This window comes from Cervus canadensis, chromosome 4, assembly GCF_019320065.1.
Source record: "Cervus canadensis isolate Bull #8, Minnesota chromosome 4, ASM1932006v1, whole genome shotgun sequence".
In the NCBI taxonomy this organism is placed as follows: domain Eukaryota; kingdom Metazoa; phylum Chordata; class Mammalia; order Artiodactyla; family Cervidae; genus Cervus; species Cervus canadensis.
In genome coordinates, this window is record NC_057389.1 from 68780621 (window position 1) to 68800553 (window position 19933).

General features: G+C 43.6%; 1 protein-coding gene and 1 long non-coding RNA gene across 4 annotated transcripts; one reads left to right on the top strand and one right to left on the bottom strand.

The window, feature by feature from the left end:
* Positions 1 to 1001: 1001 nt before the first annotated feature.
* On the bottom strand, positions 1002 to 15335 carry LOC122440021. 2 transcript variants are annotated; one of them, XR_006269030.1, is made up of 3 exons: positions 14879 to 15335; positions 6824 to 6974; positions 1002 to 1432 (listed from the first exon to the last, which is right to left on the bottom strand). It is a non-coding gene; the product is annotated as an uncharacterized LOC122440021 (long non-coding RNA). The 2 variants fall into 2 exon arrangements; XR_006269029.1 differs by lacking the exon at positions 1002 to 1432 and adding an exon at positions 4744 to 5370.
* A 265-nt stretch (positions 15336 to 15600) lies between these two features.
* On the top strand, positions 15601 to 19706 carry NHP2 (NHP2 ribonucleoprotein). Of its 2 annotated transcripts, XM_043465740.1 has the most exons (6): positions 15671 to 15836; positions 15920 to 15989; positions 16255 to 16313; positions 18472 to 18577; positions 19199 to 19333; positions 19464 to 19706. In XM_043465740.1, exons 1-5 carry the CDS (start codon positions 15823 to 15825, stop codon positions 19322 to 19324), a joined length of 375 nt encoding a protein of 124 aa, XP_043321675.1. In that variant the 5' UTR covers positions 15671 to 15822; the 3' UTR covers positions 19325 to 19333; positions 19464 to 19706. The 2 variants fall into 2 exon arrangements, with proteins under 2 accessions (XP_043321673.1, XP_043321675.1); XM_043465738.1 differs by lacking the exon at positions 16255 to 16313 and having other exon boundaries at positions 15601 to 15836.
* The last annotated feature ends 227 nt before the right edge of the window (positions 19707 to 19933 follow it).

Genomic DNA, 19933 nt, shown 5'->3' on the forward strand with positions numbered 1-19933 from the left:
TCAGCTGGTAAAGACTCTGCCTGCAGTGCAGGAGACCTGGGTTTGATCCCTGGTTTGGGAAGATACTCTGGTGAAGGGAAAGGCTACCCACTTCAGCATTCTGGCCTGACGAACCCCATAGACTGTATAGTCCATGGGGTCACAAAGAGTTGGACACGACTGAGCAACTTTCACTGCATGACCACTTAGTGTCTTAAAACAATATCCTTTTATTCTCTCCCAGGTCTGCAGGTTAGAAGTCCAGGATAGCATGATTGGGTTCTTTGAGCAATGCTTACAAGAGTAAAATCAAAGTTTCCAGCTGTTGTGATCTCCTCTGGCATTTGGGATCCTCTTCCTAGTTCATTACTGCTGTTGGCAGGTTTCAGCTCCTTGTGGTTGTAGGGCTGGGATCCTCATTTCCTGTTGGCCAGGGATCCTTCTCAGCTCCTTGCGGCTACTCTTTGTTCCTTCAAGGTGGCCTCCTCCATCTTCAGGTGCCAGGTTCAAATCTGAATCCCCTTCAGTCACCAGCAGAGGAAGCTCCTCAGACATACTGTCCATTCTCCTGTTTTCCCACAGTTGCCTAAATGATCTTCCAAAAGCATAAAACTAACCAGGTTAGCCTCCACTGAAACTCAAGTCCCCAGTAGCATCAAGATCTAAACAAAATTCTGTAAATTTCATTCACTCAAATGTTTTCTAAGCACTGACTCCCTGCCACATGCCAGATCCACAGACAGTCTCTGGCCTCTTGGAATTTTGAGTGCTGTGAGACAGAGGGACCCCAACAATGAATATGGCTGTGGTAAGTGTTAGTGGGCCCACCAGGCTGTCTTCACCCTTGCCCTCCCCTTTCCATACCTCCAGGCTTTCCCAGCACCACCCCCACCCATTCCATAAATCTCAGTAGGAAGGAGCTTTTCCCCAGATCCCTTCCTAGGTTCCAGTTCAATACTCTTAGAGTTCCTGATGCTTCCCCATCATGGAACACAGTAGTGGAGTTCATATGGAACCTCTGGGGAGGCAAGGACTTTCTCCAGCTCACTAGTACTTCCTCCAATGCCTGGCACAGTGTTTGACACATACCAAATGCTCAGTGCGTTTTTTGGAATGAATGAAGAGTCTGATAGGCAAATGGTGGAGATGCAAAGCTCCTCAGCATCCTCTCTACTCCTGATGGTTTGTCAACTCCACAGAAAATGCTGGCAACAAAAACTCTAGCCACTCAGCTCTAGTCCATGGGTGCCTATGCTGGCATCCTCCGTCCTACCTGTAAATTGCAGCTGGAATCCCAGTTGGGATCAACTATTTAAGGACCAGAGCTCATTCCATGGCATGAAATCTGGCAGGCATACCAGTGTTGATTCCAAAGAGGCCAAGGGAAGAGGATGAGATTTTCTGGGCCCATCAAGCTCAAGGATCTTGTTAAGCAGTGGGAGGCAGGATGGTGCTGTGAAGACAGGGCAGGTTTTACATGCACGGACTTGCACACAGAAATACACACAGACATCAACACACCGCCAGCTTCTATCAAAACAGCAAAGAAAACAGCAGAGTCTCTAATAGAGGGGAAATTTCCCTGATTTTTGAGAGCATGCAAAGCCAATGGAAGAGGATAACAGATGAAGCAGGTGGTGAGAGCTGCAGCCCAGGGGAGTCTTCAGGGGGGTGGCAGGGATACTGCAGAGGAAACTTGCCTCAAGTGGCACCCACAGGCTTCAGGATGGTGTGAATAGGAGTCAGACATGAACAGTAGTAGCATAAGCACCCACTGCCTCCTCCTCCTTCCAGGCAGCCCCAGAAGAAATTCCATCTGGAAAAGCACGGGCTTTCAGCAGGTGTTGGTGGTCTTTAGTAGCATTTGCCTGAGGTTGCAACTGGGGGTCCAGGGTCAGGTGGACTCAGCGGCCACCCTCTCCCTCTCTCCACCACCAGCTGGAGCCACAGTCCATGCCCCATGGCAGCTGCATTGGCACAAAGAGCCTGACCAGAACACCAAGCATCTCGCTGGACTGCCTCAGCTCCCATCTATTAAATGTCCAGATGAGGTGGTCCCTAGGGCCCCTTGGATTTCTAAAAATATCATCCTCCCCACTAATTTTATCTCTGTCAGAAATCAAAGCCACATGCTACTGCCCACTCCAGGTCACTGGCTGGAAAAGCAGGAGGAGAGGGAGAGAAGTGCTGATGCCTTGCATTAACCCTAACCCTAACCCTACTAAGAGGCAGTGTTACCCGTGTTATGAGTGAAACTGTGTCCCCCCAAACGATCTGTTCAATTGCTAACCCTGGTACCTATGCACGTAACCTTATTTGGAAAGAGGATTTTATAGATGTAATCAAGTAAAGATGAGCTCTTTAAGGGTGGGCCCTAATACAATAGGGCTGGTGTCCTTATAAGAAGGGGAAAATGGGGAGGGGGGATCAGGATGGGGAACACATGTAAATCCATGGCTGATTCATGTCAATGTATGGCAAAAACCACTACAATACTGTAAAGTAATTAGCCTCCAACTAATAAAAATAAATGGAAAAAAAAAAAGAAAGGGAAAATGCCATGTGATGACAGAGGCAGAGATTAGAACAATATGTCTCCAAGCCAAGGAACACCAGGGAAGGCAGTGACACCAGAAGCTAAGAGAAAGGCACAGAAGAGATTCTCCCCTAGAACCTGCAGAAAAAGCACAGCCCTGTGGATATCTTGATTTTGGACTTCTAGCCTCCAGGATGGAGAAGGAAATGGCACCCCACTCCAGTACTCTTGCCTGGAAAATCCCATGGACGGAGGAGCCTGGTAGGCTGCAGTCCATGGGGTCACTAAGAGTCGGACACGACTGAGCGACTTCGCTTTCACTTTTCACTTTCATGCATTGGAGAAGGAAATGGCAACCCACTCCAGTGTTCTTGCCTGCAGAATCCCAGGGATGGGGGAGCCTGGTGGTCTGCCGTCTATGGGGTCACACAGAGTCGGACACGACTGAAGCAACTTAGCAGCAGCAGCAGCAGCAGCCTCCAGGATTGTGAGACAATAAATTTATGTTGTTTTAAGCCACCCAGCTTGCAGTACTTTATTAGTGCACCCCTTGGAAACTAATACACCCAGCCAGTCCCCAGGACCTGCTTACTGAACATGTGAATACATCTCCTCCCCAACCCACCCCAGGCTATCCTCATGAGGGAAAGGAGAGGAAGCAGGCCCAACCTTCACATGGGAAGGATTCAGGGCAAGAGTATAGATGGAGTTCCAGTCCCTCCTTTTCTATTTCCACCCATCCCACTCTGTTCTGTATAGTGAGGGGACCATAGGCACATATGTGGACACCCCAAGGCAAACGCCCACACTCTGTCCACACGCCACCCACACACATCTTGGCCACCCTTCAGTGACACTTCTCTCTGAAGAACAGATCAAGGGAGAGGGCTGGGCAGTCTGTAGTAATGGACTCAGGGCCGACTGGGTAGGGAATTACTGCACTCGGAGGACTCACATCCCCTTGATCTTGCACATGTCTCACCCCTGCTCAGGCCCTGGCAGTGCCTGGTGGCCCAGAAGGCAACAGCCTGGCATCCAGCATGTGCCTAAGAGAACCAGGAGGTACTTCCCCAGCAGCATCTCATCTCAACCCTCATTCTATTTTAAAGGTGAACATAACTGAAGCACAGTAAAGTTGAAGAATTTGTCCATGGCTAAAAAGCTGACAAAGTACATTTCTGGGATCAAATCATGATCTGTTTGACTCCCAATTTTTTTTCTTCATATAACCTGCTTTTCCCTAGACATGACTTAATTGGTAAACTGCCAAAACCATATAAAATAGATTAATAACAAACAGATTTCTAAAAAACAAGCAGTACAGCCATCAAAGTAACTTAATACTAGAGAAGAATAGAGAGGCTGGAAATAGACCCGAACACATATTAGAATCTGGTATATCACAAAGGCATTTAAAATGAATGGATAGAAAGAGAAAGAATTCAATAAACGGTATCAGGACAATGGCAAGCCATCTGGAAGAAAGCAAAGCTGGAGCCCTGCCTTGTTCCTCACACAGTAAAACCGATGATCAAAAATTTTCCTGTAAACAGTAAAACCACAAAAGCACTAGAAAATTTCCTTAAAATACAAAAAGCTTTTCTAAAGCACTAAGAGACAATTCTATAGAAAAACTGGACCAGAGAAGAACAGAAAATTCACAGAAAAGAAACATAAATGACCTATAAAAATATAAGATATCAGTCTCTTTCTGAACTAAAGAAATGTAAATGAAAATAGACATTATTTCTCCCTATTAGATCATCACCAGTGCTCTTTTCTCTGAAAAAAAAAAGAAAGTTTGCAAAAACCCAGTCTTCCAAAAGAGACACTATTAGGACAACTTTAAACCACACCTCTTTAGAAGGCAATTGAACCACACTGCATCCATCAAAACATAAAAGTTATGGATTTATCCTTGAAGAGACTTACAAAAGTACCAAAGATAGAGCACAAGAGTCATTGCAAACTTATTCAAAATCGTAAAAACACTAACAACAAACTAAAGTATTTCAGTAAGGGTTGGTTAAATATACAACATGATATGGCAATGTATTAAAAGAATAAGACTTATCTTTATGATGAAAATAGAAAAATTTCCCAAGATATATTGAGAAGTGGAAACAAATTGTCAGAACAATGTATTATATTATTTAATGTATGTAAACGAATACATGGTATATATTTGCATATATACACACACAAATTTAATAGTGAATATTTCTGGAGAACATTTAAATGAGGGGATAGGTGTTAGGGGAGAAGGATGTTTAACTTTTGCTTTATACTCTTCTGTATTATCTGAAAATGTTTTTAACATAAATATCATCACAATGCTACATTTTAAATTCCAAAGCCAAAATCCTGACCTTAAAGAAACCTAGCGTTCTGAAGTGTCAACCTGATTTTTCTAAGCTCTGAGCTTACACTGAGTCAGGTGTGTCCTAAGCAGCTGTGTCTGAGGAAGGCTCCATCCTCTGGAATCCCACCTGATGGTCCCTCTCCCCTTAGCCTCTGTTCCAAAATCTCAGGCTTCACTTCTGGGGAGACACTAATTGCCACTAAGGCAACTGAACTTCTAATTGAACTTCAGCTCCTAGAGTAAGCATCTAGCTCGACAAATAAAAAGTCAATTAAAACCTCATCCTTAATTTTAAATGGTAAAAGAGTTCATATTTCATATTAAATGGAGAAGAGTTCATATTTCAGGCCAGAAGCTGTGCATCCCAAGTTTCGGGGCTGAAAGATGGAGGACAAGATGTGCTCATTTCCGACAGGAAGCTCTGTGCCCCATGTTTCCAGGTTGATATACTGACGAGTTCATATTTTGGGCCAGAAACTCTGTGGACTGAAAGCTGGAAAAAAATCCATTTGACATTATACTATTCCTGAAAGTTATACTCTTTTCAGGAAAATGTATTTACATATTCTCATTAGGCAAGGTTGTCAGAAACACAGAGAAAACTGCCATAGGAAATCACATTTAATTTCCATCTAAAATAAAACTCAAATTCACCTATCTACGAAGCAGAAAACTGAAAGTGAAAGTGAAGTAGCTCAGTCGTGTCCGACTCTTTGTGACCCCATGGACTGTAGCCTAACAGGCTCCTCCATCCATGGAATTTTCCAGGCAAGAATACTGGAGACTCACAAATCCAGAAACTAATGGATACCTGTGGGGATTTTGTTGTGGGTGTTGCCAGACTGAAGTAGAAATTAAGAGATAAAAATCACTATGTATAATGTAAGAAAAATAATAGGATGTAGCATGCAAAGAGAGAAATATAACCATGATTTTGAAATATCTTTAAATGGTGTATATTCCATTAAAATGTTGAATCACTATGTTGTATCCTAAAGCAAATAGAGTAATGTGAATCAACTATACCTCAACTGAAAAAGAAAGAGTAGATGGATAGCTACAAACACAAGAAATAATCAATAATGAGGGTTAGCAAAATAAAAATGGGAAAAGTTGAGGAATAGAAGCTCCCATCAAGAAATTAATTTGGATGGGATTACTAAAAATCTCCATTTGTTCATCCACTGGAGAGAACAGTATGGAGGATCTTTAGAAAATGGAACATGGGAGTGTGTGAGGAAACAGCAATCACGTGCCTGGGATTAATCTAAAATAATCACGTGCCTGTAATAATCTATACGTCAGGGAAAAGGGACACTTTAGAAGACAAGGGTGCCCATGCCATCCCTGCCGGCCCAACTTCCAAAGGAAAGACAGTGCTGCAACCTGAGTGTACAAGGACATGGAAATGAGTAAAGAAAATGGGTTCTATACATACAATGGTATATGACTCAGCCATAAGGAAGAATGAAAAATGACATGTTCAGGCATAGGCAAGAAGGTAGAGATGATGGTAGCAAGTGATAGAATACGATGTCACTTCTAGGTGGAATCTAAAAATGGATACATAGGAGCTCTTTGAGCCAAGATAAACAGTTCACAGACTTAGGAAAAAACTCTTCTCACTTACTATTAGCAGAGAAGAAAGGTGTTGCACACATAGAAATAAGCTACTTGACTAACATGTGCACACTATTTAGAAAATAAGCCACAAGGACCTACTGAGTAACACTAGGAATGATACTCCACTTTCTGTAATAATCTATATAGGGACAGTCCCTGAAATATAACATATACACATCTATGTGTGAGTAAATCAAGTGACTGAATTAAAAACAAAAAACAAAAAACACCCACTGCCTTGTAGTTCAAAGTTCAAAGAAGTGAATAAACACAATAAATATAGAAACATATGCTGACTCTATTCCCCCTCATCCCATGGTTACCTTGGCTGGTATCACATCTCTGAAGACTGGGCAGGCTAGGGTCCCAAGGCTGGGTTGTTTTGGGGCTCAGGGTCCTGGGAGGGTGTGACAGGCAGTGTGATCCCACGATGTTCCTGGAGTGCCTCTTGCCCTCTGCAAGAGCCCTCAATCTCTAGGTACAGGTGAAGTAAATTAAGAGATTTGAATTAATGTAAACACACATATATGTATCCAGTAGATGATCCAAAACGACCTACTGAATAGCAGGTGGAAGTTTACTGAACACACCGTAATCACCTAGGTGAGAATGAGGACCTGAAAGAAAATAGATAAATGGTCATCCATTAATGTGTCAAGTTCCTGTACATCTGAAACACACATAAAATCAGAAATCACCTCTATTCCAAGATCACATCACACAGAAATGATGGGGGGTGTGGGTAGGGAATGTGTGGGCTGAATAATGCTGCTGTCTTGTGGCCATTTTCTGTAACAACAGCTTGAAAAGCTGTGCTGATGGGCATTGAGCAGTCTGAAGGCCAAAGGGTCTCCAAGTCAAAAACAGCTGATCTCAACAAACGTCCTAGGGGTGTTCGTCAGAAAAGAATTCAAAACAGGGCCAAGTTATAGGAAGCTGAATCATGAGGTAACGGGAACTCACCTTTGAAAAGAAATCGCATGAAAAGAGGTCAATTTCACTAAACATTAGAAATGCAAATCAAAACCACAGGAAGGAATCACCTCAGCATTCAGAATGGCCATTGTCAGAAACTTGACAAAGACTAACTGATGGAGGTGTGGAGGAAAGGGAATATTCCTCCCCTGATTCTGGGAATATACACTGGTAAGGGACACTATGAAGGATCGTGCGAGGCTTATTAAAACAAAGAAAATGAGAATGAGGTTAGAACACTCTCTAACCCCATACATGAGATTAACTCCAAATCATTAATATCTAAAGGTCAGGAGGGATTCTATGAAAGTCTTAAGGAAAACATAGGAAGGAGACGTGATGATATAAACTACAACATCTTTTTGGATTTGGATGACATCATTGCAAGGTCTTTTGGAATCCATCTCCTAGAGCAATGAGAAATAAACCAAAACCAGGGAAATGTGATCTACTTCAATTTCAAAGCAGGTGCCCAAAAAAGGAAATCTTAAGGAATGAAGAAGGCAACCCAGAATGCAAAGAAATATTTGCAAACCAAACAAAAAAAAAGTTTGCAAAGCAAGATACCCAAAAGCAATTCATCTCCAAAACTAACAAACAGCTCACAGTTTGGTAATATTTAAATAAAGTCGATTCCATAAAAATATTGCATTACTATGTTGTATCACAACACAAATATAGTTATGTTAATCAAATGTACTTCAATTACCAAAAAAATGGGATATATAGCTACAAACACAAAAGAAAACAAGAAAAAAGGAACAAAATGAAAATGGGAAATTTTGTACAATAGAAAAACCAATTGAGACATTCCTTTGGATGAGATTATTAAAAATCACACAAACGAGATTTACCATTTCAATCTTTGCTTCAAAAACAACTGATTAGTCAAAGGAGGCCAATGAACCTACAAGCGAGAGAGATACAGACAAGAAAGCCATGCAAAAGTCACATTTTACCAGGCCCATGTTCTGACAACAAGTACCATCAAATAATACGTAAAAGTTCTGATGATTTTTTCAAAAACTATTCAAAAGGTGTTAGCTCTGAAGATGTGTTTCCCATATTTTCATCTGTGCCCAAGTTTCCGTGCTGAAATATGGAGAAGTTTAGATTTTAGGCTGGAAGCTATGCACCCCAAATTTCCGGGCTGAAATATGGAAAAGAGTCAACATGTTCCCAAAGGTATGCAAAAAGCCATTAAGCACATGAAAAATTGTTCAGCATCATTAGTCATCAGGAAAACACAAATCAAAACCACAGTGAGATACTACTTCATACACACTTGGATCACTATAGTGAAAAAGTCAGATAACAGCAAGTATTGATGAGAATGAGGAGAAATTGCAACACTTACACACTGCTGATAGAAATGTGAAATGGTATAGCCACTTTGGAAAACAGCCAGGCATTTCCCCCAAAAGTTAGAGCTATCACTGACACAGCAATTCTATTTCTAGGTGCATACCCAAGAGAAGAATCAAAAACATATACCCACAAGAAAACTTGTACATATATGTCCACAGTAGCACAATAGCCAAAAGGTGGTAACAACCCTGTCCATCAATTTATAAATGGATAAAATGCAGTATATCCATACAATGGAATGTTATTTAATAATGGAACACTGACTTATGCTACAATATAGACAAACCTTGAAAACATGCTAAGTGAAAGGAGCCAGACACAAGAGGCCACATATTTTATGATTCCATTTCTGTGTAATGTCTATAACAGGGACATCTATAGAGACAAAGCGTAGATTAGTGGTTACTTAGGTCCAAGGAGGATAAGGGGGTAAGATGTGATAGCTAAAGTGTGCAAGGGCTCTCTTTGAAGTTAATAAAAATGTCCTAATTAATTTTGATGATAGCTGCACAACTCAGTGAATACGCTAAAGCCACTGAATCGTACACTGTAAATGGGTGAATTGTATGATATGGGAATTATGTCTCAATTTGTTAATTTAAAAAAATACTTAAAAAAAAAACTTTATTTATTTATCTGGCTGCACTGGGTTGTAGCTGCAGCATGCAGGATCTTTTTTCGTTTTAGTTGCAGTGTGTGGGATCTTACTTTCCCAACCAGGAATCAAACCCAGGCCCTTGAATGCAGGCCCCCTGCACTGGGAACGCAGAATTTTAGCCACTGGACCACCAGGGAAGTCCCATGTCTCCAACTGAAAAAAAATCATCCTCCCAGGTTTTTTTAAAAAAACAGATCTTTAGTCCATCAAGGTCTAACTTTCTCATTTTCTAGATGAGGCACTGAAGCCCAGAGAGGTTTAAATGACTTGCCCAAAGTCTTTTGCCATTTAAAATCCTGATGGCCTGACTACCCATTAGCAGTTATGTCCTCACCCATTTTACCCTACTTCAAGTGCACATGAGTGGCACATGAGTGGCACACAAAAAATCAGTGAAGTCACAGAAACCACCTTAGGTCTAGCACAGAGCTCCAGACTGGTGTTAGAAATATATACAGAGTTGTTTACACAGAGTTGTTTACTGAGGACAGGTTTGTTCTTGGCATTTCATTGTCTTAGAGCTCAAAAAGATGACACTTGTGACCTAGACAAGCCAAGATGCACACACTTTCATTATCCAGCCATGTTTCATCACCTTTGAACTAAAGTTGAATATCAAGTCCACAGGAAATGAGCAGAGCATGAGTTTGGACACTAGTGGACAGGATTCAAACTCAGCTTTGTGTGAACTGTATGAAGCTATTACCTTTATGAGCTTAAGGAAATTGTGAATAATAGAGGTATTCTTTGTGAGCTATTACATATAATGTGCTTGGCACATGCACTTTAATTCCTCTTTCCACATAAGAACTGAGAGGTCTTCATACCTGAGACCTTGGTGAGGTCAGTCAAGCACATTTGCTTGAATTGGGTTTCGGTGGGGATGAAATTCTCTGCTGAGTTAATCATGCCCAGTGCACACATCTGGGAACACCTTTCCCCTTTGCAACCCTGATACATTGTCACCCAACGAACAAGTTTGAAAGAGGAATAGAAAACCACTTGGGGAGCCAGCCAGCTGTGAGCTCAGAGGAGCACTGCTTTCATGGTCTCATGTGCCATTTGGGGAGGGCTCTCCAGGGAAGGCCAGAACTTCTACTGCAAGACCTATAGGGAGGAAGGCAGGGGAGGGTTTGGGGTGAGAAATGGTGTAGCAAAGTGGTAGACAGTAAGGCAAATCTGACAGTAGCCACCAGTCCTAAAGCTCAGGACAGGTTATCTTTACTCAAGAAATTACACAGTAAAAACATTTGAAAGATCAATTTTTTATTACATTGTGCATACAAACTTTATTTTCAAATTATATTTTTCAATTGATATATTTTTCTTTTTTCTTTTTTTTTTTTTACCCGCCCCCTCCCAATATATTTTCCTATTTGTGAAATTATTTGGGGTCTAAGGTTGGAATGGATTACATCCTACTTTTCCTATTAAAATACTAAGTTTCAAAAAACTACTTGTTTTGGGATAGTATAGTCATTTTGTTAATATTGATTCTTTCAATCCACAAACATGGTACACCTTTCCATCTGTTTATGTTTTGATTTCTTTCTTAAGCAGCTTATAGTGTTCAGAGTACAGTTCTTTTGTCTCCTTAGGTAGGCTCATTCCTAGGTTCTTTTTTTATGTGATGGTAAATGGAGTTGCTTCTTGAATTTCTCTTTCTGATCTTTTATTGTTAAGTGTATAGAAATGCAACAGATTTCCATGTATTAATTTTGTAACCTGTGACTTTGCCAAATTCATTGCCAAGTCCTAGTATTTTTCTGGTAGTATCTTTAGGATCTTCTATGTATAGTATCATGTCATCTGCAAACAGTGACAGTTCAATTTCTTCTTTTCCAATTTGGATTCCCTTTATTTCTTTTTCTCTGATTGTTGTAGCTAGGACTTTCAAAACTATGTTGAATAAAGTGGTGAGAATGGACATCCTTGTCTTATCCCTAATCTGAGAGGGAATGCTTTCAACTTTTCACCATATGATGCCAGCTGTAGGTTTGTCATATATGGCCTTTATTATGCTGAGATATGTACCCTCTATGCCCACTTTCTGGAGAGTTTTTTTTTTAATCATAAATAGGTGCTGAATTTTGAATTTTGTCAAAAGGTTTTTCTGCATCTATTTAGATGATCATATGGTTTATATTCTTCAATATGTTGATGTGGTGTATCACATTGATTTGCAGATGTTGAAAAGTCCTTGCATCCCTGGGATGAATCCCTCTTGATCATCAGAGAGGTTTACTAATGACAGATTTATTCTTGGCATTTCATTGTCTTATGACTCAAAAAGCTGACAGTTTGTATGATTTTTTTAATGTATTGTTGGATATGGATTGCTAGTATTTTGCTGAGGACTATTTGCATCTATATTCATCAGTGATATTAGCCTGTAATTTTCTTTTTTGTGCGTGTGATATCTTTGTCTGGTTTTGGTATTAGAGTGATGGTGGCCTCATAAAATGAGTTTAGAAGCTTCCTTCCTCTGTAACTTTTTGGAATAGTTTCAGAAAGATAGGCAATCTACAGATTCAATGCAACACCTATCAAATTACCAATGGCATTTTTTGCAGAATTGGAATTTAAAATCTCAATATTTAAAATGTATGGAGACCCAAGACTCCAAATAGCCAAAGCAATCTTTAAAAAGAAAAACAGAGCTGGAGGAATCAGGCTCTCTGACTTCAGACTATATTACAAAGCTACGGTCATCAAAACAGTATAGTACTGGCACAAAAATAGAAACATACATCAATGGAACAGTATAGAAAACCCAGAAATAAGTGCAAGCACCTATGGTCAATTAATCTATGATAAAGGAGGCAAGACTACACAATGTTGGAAAGACAGCCTCTTCAACAAAAGGTGCTGGGAAAACTCAACAGCCACCTGTAGAAAAAAATGAAATTAGATCATTCCTTAACTCTACTCACAAAAATAAACTCAAAATGGATTAGAGACCTAAATGTGACACCAGACACTATAAAACTTATAGAGGAAAACATAGGCAGAACACTCTCTCATAAAAATCACAGCAACAACAACAAAAAAAACAGCAAAAGTCAAAATCTTTTTTGACTCATCTCTCTGAATAATGGAAATAAAAACAAAAATAAACAAATGGAACCTACTTAAACTCAAAAGTTTTTGCACAGCAAAGGAAACAATAAACAAAATGAAAAGACAATTCAGATTGGGAGAAAATATTTGCAAATGACATTACTGATAAGGGCTTAGTCTCCAAAATTTACAAATAGCTTATGACACTTAACAGCATAAACAAACAACCCATTCAAAAAATGCGCAGAGGACCTGAATAGGCATTTCTCCAAAGAGGACATACAGATGGCCAATAATAGGTACATGAAAAGATGTTCAACATCGCTAGTTATTAGAGAAATGCACATCAAAACTATAATGAGACATCACCTCATACTGGTCAGGATGGCTATCATCAAAAAACCTACAAACAACAAATGCTGGAAAGGGTGTGGAGAGAAGGGAACCCTCCTACACTGTTGGTGGGAATGTAAATTGGTATAGCCACTATGGAGAACAGTAGGGAGGTTCCTTAAAAAACTAAAAATAGAGCTATCCTATGACTCGGCAATCCCACTTGTGGGCATATATCTGGAAAAAAAACATGATTTGGAAGGACAGATGCACTCCAGTGTTCATTACAGCACTGTTCACAATAGCCAAGACATGGAAGCAACCTAAATGTCCATCAACAGAGGAACGGATAAAGAAGATATGATAATATATATGATGGAATATTACTCAGCCATTGAAAAGAATGAAATAATGCCATTTGTAGCAACATGGATGGACCAAAAGAGTGTAATACTGAGTGAAGTAAGTCAGACAGAGAAGGAGAAATATCATATGACATCCCTTATATGTGGATTCAAAAAAGAAACTATACAAATAAACTTACAAAACAGAAAGACACTCACAAACTCAGAAAACGACTTATGGTTGCCAGAGGGAAGGGATAGTTAGGGATTTCGGGAAGGTCAGGTACACATTGCTATATTTAAAATGGATAACCAACAAGGAACTATTGTGTAGCACAAGGAACTCTGTTCAATGTTATGTGACAGCCTGGACGGGAGGGGGGGGGGGTTAGGGGAGAATGGATTCCATGTGTATGTATGGCTGAGTTCCTTCCCTGTTCACCAGAAACTACCACAACATTTTTAACCAGCTATATCCCAATACAAAATAAAATGTTTAAAGTCTGAAAACAAGAGTACTTGTTTTTTATGTAACGGCTGCACTTGGTTACAGGGTTAAAAGTTCAGGTTTTCAGTTGTCCCCTGCTGTCAAGGCCACCTGCAGACTTTTAAAGTTCCATTTTATGGCCTGTTCCACTACCACAAAAATGGCCCGCCTACCACCACATAATCAAAGGCAATTGATTTATAGCAATGATTTGCTTCCCTGGTGGCTCAGTGGTAAAGAATCTGCCTGCTAATACAGGAGACGCCTGTTTGATCCCTGGGTTGGGAAGATTCCCTAGAGAAAGAAAGGGCAATTCAATCCAGTATTCTTGCCTGGGAAATCCCATGGACAGAGCAGGCTGGTGGGCTACATCCATGGGGTCACAAAAGAGTCAGACACGACTTAGCAACTAAATAACAACAAATATTCATCCAACGTTCCAAGACAGAGTGCAAGAAATAAGTCAGAGGTACACGATCCACCCCGGTCTAGGCCTGCTCACCTCCCCAGCATTGTTATGTGTGTGTTAGTCGCTCAGTTGTGTCCGCCTCTTTGCTATCTCCATTGACTGTAGCCTTCCAGGCTCCTCTGTCCATGGGATTCACCAGGCAAGAATACTGGAGTGGAGCGGGTTGCTATTTCCTTCTTCAAGGGATCTTCCCAACTCAGGGATCGAACCCGGGTCTCTCTCATTGCCTGCAGATTCTTTACCATCTGAGCCACCAGGGTAGCCCAATTAATCCTCTAGAGTTAACTGCAAACGCGCCGCCTACTCAGCGCACTTCCCCACCCTCAAGTCTCAGCCCGTGTTCACATTGTCTTCCCTCAGCTCCCACCAGCGGTCTCCGTCATGCCTTCTGTGGGTGTGATGCCAGGCGGCGGCGGGAACTACGAAGACAACAAGAGGGTTAGAGGATGCCGGCGGGAGGTCGGCAGAGAACTTTAATTTTAGGTACGTTGGTCAGGAGAATCTTTCCCGTGATTAACAGCTGAGCAGATTTCTGCGGGAAGGGTGGTACCCAGTTCTCCGAAGAAAAGCGGTCTAGACCGAAGCGCTTAGTGAGTGAATGGTTCCATCCCTCGCCAGGAAAGAGAAAGCAGAGTGTGAGAACCGTGATAGAACGAAGAAATCGCAAGTAGTGGCAGGCTTTACCTTAACCTTGGCACCTAGGGTACACCACCCAGGAGCAACTCAGGACCTGGGACCAGATGGGACTGGGCAGATCGGAACTGCCCAAGTGAGGGATCAGATTCTAAGGAGGTTTGGAATCACACTTAAGACTTCCATTCCACAACCCTGGTCGCAGACCCCGCCCTTTAGGCAAGGCTCCGGTCCACTTAGATGCGGCCATGCCCCTACAGGTACGGCTTCCTCCTCGCATCGCCTACACTTGTGACACTGAACTCTCACACAAACCCAAGCTGGGGTCTTAGCCCCTCTTCGCCTCCTCCAGGGCCCGCCTCCCTCCGGCCTTCGCCCCTCGCCTCATAGGCCCTCCGTTGTTGTTGTTCAGTCGCGAAGTTGTGTGCGATTCTTTGCGACTCAATGGACTGTAGCACGCTAGGCTCCTCTATCCTTCACTATCTCCCCGAGTTTGCCCAAATTCACAGCTTGCCTTTCTTTCTTTTTTTTTTTCCACTTTACCACAGTATTATTTCAATTTCCCTTGGGGTCTATGTATCACAGCTTGCCTTTCAACTCCTGCCCTAAACCGCTTCCGCCCCGCCTGCGTTTTGGGAGTGGCCCCGCCCCTACGTCCAAGACTCCACCCCTCGGCGCTCCGTGTTTGAAGACCTGAGCTTCAAGGATTGGCCAGTGGCGGAGACATGGGTTCCTAATTGGTTATGTCGTGCAGCCTCTTCCCGCAGAGCAGCATGACCCGGAAGTGATTTCTGAAGTGCCGGCCGCGTGGATTTGTGCCTTGCGTGCTGGATTGCCACAGTCGCTGCCATGACCAAAATAAAGGCAGATCCAGACGGGCCGGAGGCTCAGGCGGACGCGTGCTGCGCGGAGCGCACTTACCATGAACTGCTAGTGAATCTGAACCCCATCGCGCAGCCTCTGGCGTCTCGCCGCCTCACGCGGAAGCTCTACAAATGCATCAAGAAAGGTGCGGTGGACGCCGGGCGGGGCCGGGGCGGGACGCGGGTGGCAGGCCGAGGGCCCCCCTGACTGACTGTTCTGTCGTTGTAGCCGTGAAGCAGAAGCAGATTCGGCGCGGGGTGAAGGAGGTTCAGAAATTTATCAACAAAGGCGAGAAAGGGTAAGAATCCCCCCTACCCCCCGCCGGCTTTCGGGGATGGTATCCTGCTACTTAACAGGTAGTTGGTAAAAGTGCTCCGACTTGGGTCGTATGCAGAAGGTACATTCCCTTCCGTACAGATGTCGATACCACGTACAAGAGCTCAAAGGGACACCTTGGGGAAGGTGAATTCCAGGGGAACCAAATCGTATAAGCCAACTTACTTAGGGTTGATCCCAGCTTCATTCACTTAGCGACTATTTACCGAGTGTCTACTGTTTTTCAGGCACTGTGCTATGGGGAGACAATGGCAGTAATCAAATACAAAATTACAAGTTGTCATGGGTAAGCATGAAGGAAGAGTACAGGGTGCAGTGAGAATGACTTCATTATCCTAAAGCTTTCCTTTTTTGGCATTTTTCAGAATCTGAAAATTATTTGCGTTTTTATTCCCTGTCTCTCTCACTCAGGCCAGAAAGTAAGCTCTTTGAGAACAGAATAAAGCCTCTCACTGCTTTATTTTCATAAGTGCCTGGTACATTGTAGGTGCTCAAGAGCTAAATAATGCTGGGAGGATTTGGTGCTCTATGGAGTCTGACCTAGGTGGGGTAGCTGAGGTCTGAAGATATAGGATTCATTTGTGGCTTCCAGGTTTGGGGGGCATTCTGCCAGAAGAAAGTAGATTCCAGGGCAGGAGAGGGTAGTAGTGGATAGAAGTGCTACCTTCTCATGGGACTCTATAAGCCATTGTAAGTTTACTTTTTGTACTCCGGAATTTTGGAAGCCAATGAGTGTTAAAGTGAGGGGGTGACATAATTAGACTTCCCATTCCACACCTTTAGAAGGTTTTTCTGGCAACTTTGGAAAAGATCAGAGATGGAAGAATAGATGGAGAAATTGAGATAGGTGGCTACTCTGGTGCAGAAGAGATGAGAACAATTTTGACTGGGTTATTGATGGCAGAGATGGAGAGAATTAAAGTGGATGGATGAGAGGACTTTTGCATACAGAGTGAGGCAGTGTGGGCTCCAGGCAGATGAACAGAGGGCCCATTCACTGAGACAGTGAACAGTGAGGGAGCCAGGTTTGTATGAGATCACGAGTCTGGTTTTAGACAAGTTTTCAAGGTGCCTTTTAAACATGGGATCCCGCTCCCTAGCAGAACTGTCAAATAGGCAGGTGACTATATGGGTGTTCAGTTTGGGAGAGGGTTGGGTTGGAGAGAATAGATTTGGGAGTTGTCAGTAGAGAGTTGGCACTTGAAGCCTTGGTTACAGATGGGGTCAGCTGAGAGAACGTACTGACAGAGCAGAAAGACCAGGCTGTGGGAATACCAGCATTGAAAGGCTTCTCAGGAATTTCCTGGCAGTCCAGCGGTTAGGACTCCATGCTTCCACTGCAGGCGGGCCAGGGTTCCATCCTTGGTTGGGGAACTAACATCCCACAAGCTGCACAGCACGGCCAAACACAATAGAGGCTACTCAAAGGAAGCGGAGCCTGCAGAGGAGGAGAGTCTATGAGCCAAAGGAAAACTAAGGAGTGTGGATGTAGTGCTTTGAACCCAAGAGCTCTTTCCTTGTGTTTTCCTCTCCCCAGAACAGGCTCTTCCTTCTGTCATCAGGGCTCCTGAGGCCCTTGTTGCAGAACCCCATCACCTTGCCAGCTAGAACAGTTATAGATTCTCTGGCAAGCTTTCCTTGGTTCCCTATCACTCTTAGGAATGAGCCTTGAAGCACTCAAGACCCTTACACGTGACTAGTTTTTCTAGCCTTCTTATCAGCCTCATCTCCCCATCCTGGACTCCAAAGCCATCCCTGGCTCCCAACAACAGCCATCCCCTGTGTATCTGGTATCTTTCTGATTCTCTCAACCTTAAATGCTTTCCCTGCCCCCAGCCCCTCTATGGGCTTCCCTGGTAGTTCAGTGGTAAACAATCTGCCTGCCAAGGCAGGAGATGCAGGTTCAATCCCTGATCTGGGAAGATCCCCTGGAGAAGGAAATGGCAACCCATTCCAGTATTCTTGCCTGGAAAAACCCCATGGACAGAGGAGCCTGGCAGGCTACCATCCATGGGATCACAAAGAGTAGGACATGATTTAGTGACTGACAGCAACAAAGCCCCTCCATGGGCACCTGACAGATGTTCATCATTCAGCTTTCCTCTCGTGTTGCTTCCTGATTCCTTTCTTGACTGTCCAAGGAGAGCTGAGCTCTTACTCCTTGGCATCTCTCATACTTCATCTGTCCCAGTACAGTACCTTTTGTCACACTTGGTGGCATTTACTTCTTGCCAGGCAACAGAGATCACCTCCCCAGAGGAATGCACTCACCAAACAAATCTTAATGCGTTTCTTGAGTTTGGGAGACATACATGATGGGGCTCCTTGAGGGCAGGGGCCAGTTTACCCATCTCTATATCCCCCAAGACCCAGCTCAGTGGCCTCCCGTATGACTGAAAAGGGAACCAGCAAGCTGGGAATGACATTGGTTTCTCTTATTTCAGGATTATGGTTTTGGCAGGAGACACGTTACCCATTGAGGTATACTGCCATCTCCCAGTTATGTGTGAAGATCGGAATTTGCCATATGTCTATATCCCCTCTAAGACGGTAAGGAGCACCTGAGCCCCTGATCTTGGTCAGCACAGAAGAGGGTCTGGGATCAGGTTGGTGGCAGCAGGCCATAGTGGCAAGCAGCATGAGCTTTGGAGCTAAAGACAGGGCTGGATGGATTCTTGGCTCTGCTGCTTCCCAGATGAGGGAATGCAGATAAATCACCTCTCTGTATTATTACTTTCTTGTAAAATGGGACTGTGGGAATGAAACAGGTGAACTTGAATGTGTCAGTCCTGTTAGGTGGGTGCAGTGTTCAGAAGGGATGTTCTAGGGACCTGCAGCTGTCCTTACCCTTACATAGCAGAGGCCAGGTCTGGGCTCCAAGGGGTGGGGAATAGCAGGGTCCTGGAAAGCATAGGCCCTGCTTAAGGGGACAGCCCCTACTGAGCTGGAGCCCTTTCACAGTTGCCACAAGGAACTGTAGGCCCAGTGTCACTGGACCACAGCTTGAAAGTCTGCTAAGTTTAAATGGTGGCAACCAATTCAAAATATTAACAGTGATTGACTAGCTCATGTCTGTGGGCTGGATTAGGCTGGTGGATCATCAGTGCGTGACTCCTTGGTGCACAGGTTCTGTGGCCTTTGTTCCAAACAGCCTTTTTCCCTTCTGTGCAGGACCTGGGTGCAGCCGCTGGCTCTAAGCGCCCCACCTGTGTGATAATGGTCAAGCCCCACGAGGAATACCAGGAGGCCTATGACGAGTGCCTGGAGGAGGTGCAAGCCCTGCCCCCACCCATGTGAAGGACTTAGGCACAACCCCGCTGGCTCTAAGCGCCCCACCTGTGTGATAATGGTCAAGCCCCACGAGGAATACCAGGAGGCCTATGACGAGTGCCTGGAGGAGGTGCAAGCCCTGCCCCCACCCATGTGAAGGACTTAGGCACAACCTGGGCACCTGCTCCAAAAACAGTTGGCTTGGTGGCAGGCCAGTTGGCTGCCCTCCTGCTGCCCACATTCAGGCATCTCCGTGGTCCCCTGAGGCACGTATTCTTCCTAAGCAGCTCCAACAGTGACTTCACAACGGCAGAGCCAGCATCTTCTCCATCAGCGCTGTTTCCTGCTGAACTTCAGTGAAGATAGTTCCAAGAATGTGATGTGGGGGAAGTAAATCCTAAAACTAAAATGTGGTGAGTCTGTGGGTGTTTTTTTTAAGCAGCAACTACTGGTGGGGCCCAAGTTGGTGGTGGGAAGGAAAGAGCAAAAGTAACCTTTCTCACCAGATGACCCCAGGACTTCAATAATGCTCAGTGTGAATGTTTGGCCACCTGGGTTAGTGCTGGACTCAAGCTGAGAACGGACCCTGCTACCACCCTCAGCTTTCCACTCTACTTCTAGAGTAGCTGGGAGCTG

Excerpts from the sequence above, each read along its gene's own strand:
- NHP2 (XM_043465738.1), top strand. The coding sequence starts at position 15,677 with ATGACCAAAATAAAGGCAGATCCAGACGGGCCGGAGGCTCAGGCGGAC. Across the intron at positions 15,990-18,471 it reads ATCAACAAAGGCGAGAAAGG|GATTATGGTTTTGGCAGGAG; the intron begins GTAAGAATCCCC and ends CTCTTATTTCAG. Across the intron at positions 18,578-19,198 it reads TCTATATCCCCTCTAAGACG|GACCTGGGTGCAGCCGCTGG; the intron begins GTAAGGAGCACC and ends CCTTCTGTGCAG.